At 39.9% G+C, this 9,482-nt stretch overlaps 1 protein-coding gene across 1 annotated transcript in view; it reads right to left on the bottom strand.

Moving 5' to 3' along the window:
* Nucleotides 1-9,476, bottom strand: part of CUNH16orf87 (chromosome unknown C16orf87 homolog) — an 11,996-nt gene extending 2,520 nt beyond the window's left edge. Inside the window, exons 1-3 of the mRNA XM_057375681.1 lie at nucleotides 9,287-9,476; nucleotides 5,714-5,810; nucleotides 3,401-3,583 (exon numbers count right to left, since the gene is read on the bottom strand). Of these exons, the coding sequence (XP_057231664.1) occupies nucleotides 3,401-3,583; nucleotides 5,714-5,810; nucleotides 9,287-9,352 (346 nt within the window). The 5' untranslated portion in view covers nucleotides 9,353-9,476. The remainder of the gene's footprint in view (nucleotides 1-3,400; nucleotides 3,584-5,713; nucleotides 5,811-9,286) is intronic.
* Nucleotides 9,477-9,482: the final 6 nt, after the last annotated feature.

Raw genomic sequence — 9,482 nt, 5'->3', positions numbered from 1 at the left:
GCGGGGTTTGCTATAAAACTAAGAAGCTATTTAGGCAAAAATAGTTTTTCTGGAGTATATCTCTTGAATCTCTAGATCTCCTGCAACCCACTTATACTGCAGCCCTTAAAACTGTGATTATMTATAAATTACATATTGACTTCCCCCTTCACAAATTTTGTATGCATTCATTCTTCAAGACAGTAAGCTACTTCAAATATGCACATTGGGCAAGCGTGTGAGTAATACAGCTGGAAATAACTGGAAAAAGAAAGCTTGCATTAAGACATTKAATTCAGCTTAAGTTTCATCTAGAAAATAAAATATATTTATACACCTTCATGAAGATTTATCTTGCTAAGCAACAAGTTTGCTTTAGCAAGTCTACAGACCACTCTTACTGAGTCTTACTTGCTGGTAACCTCTTTCAGAATAACCAACAGGACTTCCCCCAGCACACAAGGGTTTTTGTTTGCTTTAATACAATCAGGGTTATTACCCAGATAACAAGTCAGCCTGGGACCCAGTCTAGTTGTGTTTCACAGTCCCACACAGTAAAACAAAGAACACACCTCCACAGCAAAATCAGAGTCAAATTATTATGGAGTGTATTTTCAAAATACATCATAGCATGTCTGACAAAGATATTAAATGACAATTTTGACAAACTAAGTCTGCAGGCAGAAGTTCCTATTTTCCAGGGTCATCATATGGCTCTGAAACATGTGATAGAACCATCTTCTGGGACCCAGCACTCTCATATCCCCGCAATTTACATCTGCTTCCTCTTTCCTCCCCTTCCATTCCTTCTTGCTAAATACACAGGAAAAAYAGCTTGTTTTAAAAAGCCTTTTTGCTTATTCTATTCTTAATTGCTGCAGCTCTTTGCTCTAATGTAAGCCAGAAAAGAACCAGTCAAAGGCACAGACATAACTGGGAACAAGCACACTATGTATGGAAAGAGCATGACAAGCAAGGAAGCAAAGCCACAGAAGTCATGGGGATCTTTAGGAAGGAMATTTTCACAGCAGGGTGGTCTTCAAATGGACAGATAATCTGCTCTTCCATGTTATTACAACTGAGGTGTTTTCTGTCTGCCTGTTTTTCCATCTACAAATGCATTAGGAACCAAACATTTAATATCCATGCAAGCAGTGCTTCTTTTCAAGCCTTTGGGGAAAAAGAACAGCACAACCTCAAGTGGCAAGTAACATGTACCCAAAATATCCTAAAGACATACAATAGGCAAGGAAATAAGATACTTAAAATCTAACACACTAAGCTGACATCTTGCAGTCAATCTCCAGAGCTGATTTTCAACACTAGACAGACATTACAAGGACTAGCAACCACTCACACAAAAATCACCTTAATTGTAGTAGCATTGCAGCTCCTTAATATACACAAACACAAAATATCAAGCAGCAAGTGTGGTAAAGGAAGAATATTTCTAAAATTCCCATTAATTACTCCACACATAGTAGTTCTCATTTTTAAGCAACTTGAAAAGGGAGAGGTCGATGTTAACTTGTTCTGTAGTAATTACTTACAAACTGATGAGTTCGCTGCTGAATTTATTTTTATAAACATGACAACCTCATATATATATATATTTATTTTTTTTTAATTTGCCTAATAATCACCACAGTGGTCTACACACACTACAGCCTGATATAGCCAGAAGTAAGTCAGTAGTAAGAAATATTCTAAGCCTACTTGCTCCTGAACAATAAGAAGTGCTGTACTGGAGCAAAGACAATGACAAATGGGTGTCAGCCCAATCCCTGCACCAGCTCTGCAGGGAAGGCTGAGGAAGAAACAGCCATCACAAGATTCAGTAAAGGGGATGGTAAAAACAGCACAAGAAGATGAAGACAATCTTATCAAGTGAGATTCAACTTTAAAAAGGCACGAGGAAAAGGCACACCACACACACTCTTATGCAAAGATCCCACTACAGCCCTATCTCTATTATAAAGCACTGCAGTATTGTCACACTTTTCAGTTTGCAGCAAGAGGTTAGAAACATTCAGCCTAGTTTTGGATAGGAAAACACATTCTCTAAATATCCCTCCTGCTATCAAATTCTTGCTTTTTGGAAACTATAAAACATGCCTTAATGGATCTTTTCCTTTGATTGCTTAGGTTGCTTTCCTCTTTGTCAGGGGACAGAAAAGAAAGTTCACTTTTATAGGGCAACTCAACCACCTTGCTGGAATTTTGAAACCAAGGCTGTTTTTGAACTAGCCTGGCAGTTCAGTGCTCAGAAAGCTACCAAAGTTCAGCTTCGACTTTACTGACAAATAAGGAAGCTATATGCATCAACAAGTTATACACAATAATGAAGAGATTAGATACTACACGTGCATTTCTATTACAGTAAATAATTTCTGTCTGGAAAATATACAGAAATGGAATTCCACCTCCTCTTCCCACATTGAAAGTGATACAAAAACCCCAAYAAATACAAGTTTGTACTTGGCTTTTACGTGAAAGAAATTTTAAGAAAGATATTTACATTAAAGAGCAGTTTTGAAATTAAAGGAATTTGCAACATGGATTAACACCTTTTTTTTTTTTAAGGTGGAAAGGGAGCTATAATTGTATTTCTGAGTTATGCCACAAGATGTATTTCAAGGCTTCCTGAGTTTTAGGACAATTATCTTCTGAATATTTGCATGAAGTCTTGTAATTTCCCTCTTATTTGCCTTCCAACCTTTTCAAAGCCATGCTAAGTTTTGGATTCATAATTCAGGTCTAAAATTACTATCTCCAAAAATATAGATAGTAAATGCACTGTCAACAGGCTCTTAAAACAGGAACCTTAAGTGACAGTTACATTCTTAAGGGGTTCTAGAATTACTCTAATCATGTAACAGTCTCTTTACTGTATAATGATTAAAAACAGAAGGTCACCAAGGAACCTTAACAGGCAAGGAGGCATTCTTTCCTCTAAAAACATGGGACCAAAATTCAGGTCATAGCAGTGATTCAAGATGCTCTTTTTACTTTGGCCCTTCAAAAAGTTTCAAGAAACCTAAGCAATCTAGTCATTCTAATCCCCTCTCTGACAACAGGTATCACTATATGGTTTGTCCTTGTGATATAGACCAGGAGCACCTCGAAAAAAAAAGCAAAGCAAAAAACCGACTTTACGCTTCAGTCCAATGGTTTTCAACTTACATGTTGAAACTTGATACAATGGCTAAAATACAGATTTATATCTTTGTCGTTAGCTTTACCAGACACTGAAACATAAAACCAGAGGTCTCTACAGATGTGAAACAGTCCCKTCCCCACATTAAGGTATCAGGTACTGGCTGAACTAGTCTAGTTAAATGGTTTGAATGGTATAAAAATTACTGATTAAAAAAAGATACAAATGGAAAATCCAACAAACAGATTTCTCCAGCTCTCATACCTCTTTCTTCCTCGTGCTTTTTCGCTGAGGCACTCTTRGGTCTTCCTCTTCCTCGTCTGCTATGATCTGAATGGCTGTTAGACCTGGATCTTTTTCGGTTTTCTAAGTCTTTATTTACTGCAGAATTTATCTTCTCTCGCTTAACTCTCTCTGTCCGCCTCCTTTTGGCCTCACTCTTGTTTTCTGTGCAAATGAACATAAATGGCATGATCTAGGGTTGTTTTCACCTTTGTCCTTAATTTACTCTTAATGCTTACCCCACCCAATCACCCTTTTTCTTTGAAGTGGTCAGATGCTTATACTTTTACAGAACAATTGCATGATAGCCATGCAAAAATTAATGTGTCAGATCAGAAGGATGCTTCACTTCTTGATTACAAGGATCAAGAYTTTAATTACTTCAAATGCACTTTGCAGCATGAGATGTTTACTGACACAGAAGAAACTGTTTCCCGAATAAGATGGGAACACAAACTGCACACATCAGTCTTTGAGACAGCCCACTGTATTTGTTCCACTAGCAAAAGTTTATCATCCAACAAACACCATAGCACGTGGGCTTCTTTTGACACTAACAATGAAATCATTGCTGCTGCTCAGAMAATCAGATGCTGAGTCAATGGCGCTGTCAGTAAATGCCACAAAACACAGAGAATGCRTCCCACCACATCCAGCCTGACAAGGCATCTTCAGGCTTAAAGCTGAACAGGTGCATTGTTGTCCTAAACACCAGTCATTAAAAAAATGAAAAAAAGAGTATTTACATGAGTTTTATCTGAAAGTTAACAATGAATTAATAAGCTTGGGTACCAAAAATAGTACAGTCACCATAGCACACTCTTCAGCCCAGTTTAGCTGCACACTTGCAAGGCTGCAGCACCACTCTCCAGTAGTTGTACTGCTGAAAATACTGAAACAACGTTTTCTAGAGAGGTAGTTGTGGTTACCTTATGAGCACAATACAGATATACACAGTCCCCTACGTATCTTTCTGGGGAACTGATTTCTTTTGATGTTGTGCCATTAATCATGTTAATTACATGCCATTAATGTTAATAAAGAACCTGTATTTCCCAGTGTCACAGACAGGGTGAGGTAGCAGGAGAACCTCTGCAGACCAACCTGTTCAACCCCTGCTCACCCAGGGCTGCCAAGAGCCGGCTGCCCAGGACTATCTCCAGAAGGATTCTGTGGAACTCCAAGCATGGAGACTCTACAACTGCTTTGGGCAATCTGTGCCACTGCTTTTCCACCCTCACAGTAAAAAGTGCTTTCCAGAGAAAAAAGTCCTGCTTTCCAGGGCTACTTTGCAACAGGATGGCCTCTAGCAYACATTCATTTTTCCTGATGCATCTTCTTATGTATAAAGTTGAATTATACAACCAGATTACAGCCTTCAGCTTCATTTGGTAACTACTTTATCAAATGGGGAAGAGGAAAGAAARCTGACCAGCACTTCCAATCTACCACAGAGATTTCTTAACCTCCTCCTCCTTGAAATTTCAGTTATTAGCACAATGTCACCTAATTCCTACAATTCTACAATAATCTACAATTATCCTTCAAAGCATTGATACAAATTCAAAGACATAACTTCCTTTTTGTAGGTCTGGTAGATGATAATTTTAAAAAGTAGACATTATAGATCAGATATTTGCTGGGTTTGACTTGGGTTTGGGGCTTTTTTTAGTATATAACTTTCCTGTCAGGTTCTTGTTCTGACTAATTCCTACTATGGGAGGAAGTGATAAAAATGAACACAAGGAAAATGTTACTCATGCCAGAACGCACATTCAACTGATTTCTTACTGCGTCCATCAACAAAAGACACACAAGCTAGGCACAAAAAAAGCACTCTTTAATTTAATCATGGAGAGAGAGGCAAGACCCACCCGGTTTTAGATTAAATATTATGACCAAGTTTTTATTTTCAGAAAACCCAGCTTCAATCAGCATGTACTCTGAAATCAGATCCTTTTGAGACCTCTACATATTTAGCCTCAAAACAAGATTAACACAAAGCTTTCTGTACAGGGTTATTTTGCACAGTGACCAGTGTCACTGCAGCTAGAACATACACAGAATAAACACCAACATCACAAGTACAAAGGAAGCCTGAACACACCAGTTTTCCCCCCCTCCTCAAAATTAAAAAAAAAACTAACACATTCCAAGTCTACCGTGCACTAATTCAAGGGAAAGTGAACTGAAAACAGTCAATTTAGACAGAGAAGTAAAACACTCTATCTTTAGCCCCCAGGATATAAGRGCAAAGAACCATAGCCCCCTTCTCCCCACCCCTGTAAGTATTACCTGTGATGGGTGGTGATCTCTCAGCTCGTTTAGCATGCAAGAGTTTTCGACTAATAAATATGTAGCCACAGGGACATGATTTACATGCAACAGGAACCTGGGGAAACAAAAGGCAATWTTTTCAGATAATTTCAAATTATGACAAAACTCCTGTCCCATGAAAAAAAACACMCTTAGTAACTCACATTTGGTCCTCAGAGATATTTTTTCAAATTCAGTCTGTACTGCAAACTATGGCCTGTACTGTTGCTATATTTAAACATAATAAAACCAGATTCTGCGGTAAATCACTCACCAAGCCTTTTCTTTATGCAGTTGTTAAAAATCAAGCTTGAAATGTACAGCTGTTGTGATTGCTTTGCACTAGTTTTCCCCAGACTGGCAGGAAGGGGGTGGGGGAAAGAGGAGAGCATTAAAGGAAAGCTGAATTAAAATAGAAGTACAATTTTTCTTCAGAGCTCTCAAATWTCAGCAGTCAAATCAGTCAGACATTTCCAGTTTTGCTTCCYCTATTTATTTTTWAAAAAATAATTATGAATTAAAACCGCCAGTACATTGTGAATGCATTCACTTCCAGCAGCATTTGAAAGCAGCTCCTTTAGAAAGCAGGAGCAGCTTTAGAGGCACAATAGAGCCTGAAGCAAAACAGATGCATTTGTAGCACACTTTGCTACAGCGCTGCAGACAAGGCCGGGTGGGTACAGAAGGACCTCGTTAATTCAAAATGCAARTACACCACCCCAGCCAGGCAAAAGCTGACTGCAGGCCCAAGGAGTTTGAGACTACACTGCTGCTGATCAGCTAAGCATGCTCCCCCAGAAATGACAATGTAAAACAAGAAATRCCACATTTAGCATGAAAAATAGCAAAATTCCACTCAGGGCAATTTAAAAAAGCAACATTTATTATCTTAGCACCAGGATCTTTTGAGATCTTTTACAGTAACGAATACACCATGTTGCTTTGATTAGGTTTAAGACTGCAAAAAATCAAAGCAAGTTTAAGCACAGATCTGGAAGAGATTAAAYAACACACATTAAAGTGAAATCATGTTGAAGCATGACAGTGGGGGGAAAAAAGGCAGGAGGTAATTTCTCAWATGTAATTCTTTAAGGCAGGCCACTACAAGTTTGCCAATGGCCACCGAAACAAACAGGAGCACGGAACCACAACTGYCTTCTCAATTTAACCAGACATGGAGAAGAAACAAGTTCCAAAGTTCTACTACATCAAAAAAAGCCCCTGCCAAATTAGTACAARAATTTGTAAAGGGGAACTTAACTGCTACTCAGAATAAACAAATTATTTAGCTTTCTGTAGCACATCTGAACTCCTGCACTTCGCCCCACAAAAGGCTTACAGATAGACCTTTTGATATGGGTTTTACAGAAATAACGATTTTAATTCCTTTTATGGAAATRCTGACATAATAAAAACAAGTCCAATAGAGGTTTATTGAACATTAAAGSTCAGAATTTAGCAGACTGTGTGCACCTTGTTCACATGTCAGTGTAACAGTACTAAACCCACTATCTTGCAGATAATTTATTTGTGTTTTTAAGGTGATACAGAGTTCCAGCTCAATCCATCTCTGCACACTTGGATCTCTCCAATAATTATGTTTCCAGGCTCAGCCTAAAAAAAATTTTTGGCAAAGCCACCCAAGGGGATTGGAACAAAGTCAGAATTTTTCAACGAACTCAGCTGTGTTTAACAGAACAATACTGTTCTCGTGTTACAGATTTAGCACGTAGGGATGTGCACCATTTGAGGGTGGGGGGTCTGCGGGGAAGTGGTTTATCACTGAAACCTATCAGTTACCCTTTAAAGACCCACGCTGATAACATCCTGTAACATAACTAAGGTAACTGAGTCTAAAACACTATTTCACTGTTTAACATTTTTCTATTGAAAAGGAAATTTTCTCATACAAGACATTTTACCTGATGCTAAATTAAGAACAGGTAATTATTTCCTTAGACTGACTGCAAGTACTTCAGGCTCCCTAGTTTAATGGGTTGTGAAAATATTGAAATATGATATATCATCTAAATTACAACAGAAAAATGTTTTAAAGTCGAGGAAGTGTTACTCAATACTTCACTCCARTAATTGTGGCTGCCTAAATGTTTCCATGCATGCCATTTCTAGTGAAAAAAAAATCGGAAACAAATGGAAAACCTTTGCTTAGGGAAGAATATAAGAAACACCAGTATAGGACAGTCACTCAAGATTATGTGAGAGCTTCTCCAAACTCTGCAAAGCATTGATTTGTACTGTAGGCTTTAGTTTCTTGCTCCCTCTCAAATATTTTGACACTGGAAAACAAGGTCCTGTGTGCCAGGGCAGGACATATATACATGTTAAATCCATATAAGCCACAGAACAGCTGCTAGAAGTAAATCTACATTGACAAAAACTAAAACACATAACATGCATGTAAATGCAGAACAAAGACAAAGTTTTCACATCAGCTTAAAAAACCWATCATGTTTGCTTATTGTTGGTAGCTTGACATTCACTACATTTCTTTTTCAAAAATCAACAAACAGAAACAACACCACTCTCATTTATAACTTCTCACTCGTTTTCSTTTTTCTCCTTTCACCAACTGAATAACCAGAACTTGGCACACGATTTCTTTCTCAGAAATAGTATTTCAGTGACGTGCTCAACGTGCATTTGCAGTGGTTGATCTGTTGGTTAAAACATGAAAGGACGCCCACACACAGCTCAGCACTCCCAACTGTGCCAGGATGAGTAGGAACACTGTAAAAACTATGCAAGTCAGAACAAATGTGATTTTTTTTTTAAGTAATACAAGTAGAGAAAAATTAGATTATTTATTTTTTTAAAGTATGGTTAAACCAGTGAACAGGGATGACTTTCCAGGGTCATATAACAGAGCGGAGGTTCCCAGGARTGCATGTGACAGGCGCTGCCCCTCGGCCGAGCCCCACAGCCGCCGCTGCAGCGCCGGGCCATTGTTCGGAGCCCTGCTGGAACAAACTCGCCTGCTTTTAATTCTCTCATCATTCTCAGTAAATGCAGACAAGCTCCTGACACGGCAGCGGTGCAAAGCAGTGCCACGAACGTGTGAGTGTGAGCAGCTCCATTTTGTGCACACGAGGAATCCGCAGTGGGACACGAACAGCTCACGTGGGCACTCGGGGACAGGGCAGAAATTGCACCAAAGGTGCCGATTTCGCTGCTTCCGAACAACCCCATGAGAAAACACCACCTCTGAGCGCTCTCCCGCCCAGCCCTGTGCACATTAGTCATCCAAAGGGCAAACTGCATTATATAAATCACCCAGCTCATTGTATTTTCAACAAACAGTCATTAAACAACACCAGTACATAAACAAGCCCTTCTGCAGTCGCGCAGAAACCCCTCAGCACAATACAACTACTTCACTGCCCTGTCAGAGGGACGCGGTGTTCAACCCACATTCCATGCAGAGGCTACAAAGGCAACGAGCATTTAGTTCACACAAACATCGATTCGCAGCCGCACGGAGCCGGTCTTCCCCCTCCGCCCTCCGCAGCCCAGCACTCGCCTGCAGCCGCTTACCTGCTGGTCGCACTCCGGGCAGGACTTGGTGGCCATCTTCACTTTCTTGGCCCTACTGGAGGACATGCTCGCTGCTGCCGTGGCTGGGCTGACACGGCCGCGGCAGGAGCGCCTCCCGCCCCGGGAGGAGCCGACGGGAGGAGCGAACGGGAGGAGGCGGCCGGAGGAAGGAGGTGGCGGGAGGAACGAGAGGAGA

The sequence above is a fragment of the Malurus melanocephalus genome, unplaced genomic scaffold (assembly GCF_030028575.1).
Source record: "Malurus melanocephalus ecotype Western Australia unplaced genomic scaffold, MMel_1.1 scaffold_254, whole genome shotgun sequence".
Taxonomy (NCBI): Eukaryota; Metazoa; Chordata; class Aves; order Passeriformes; family Maluridae; genus Malurus; species Malurus melanocephalus.
This window is presented reverse-complemented; position numbering and strand designations above follow the sequence as displayed.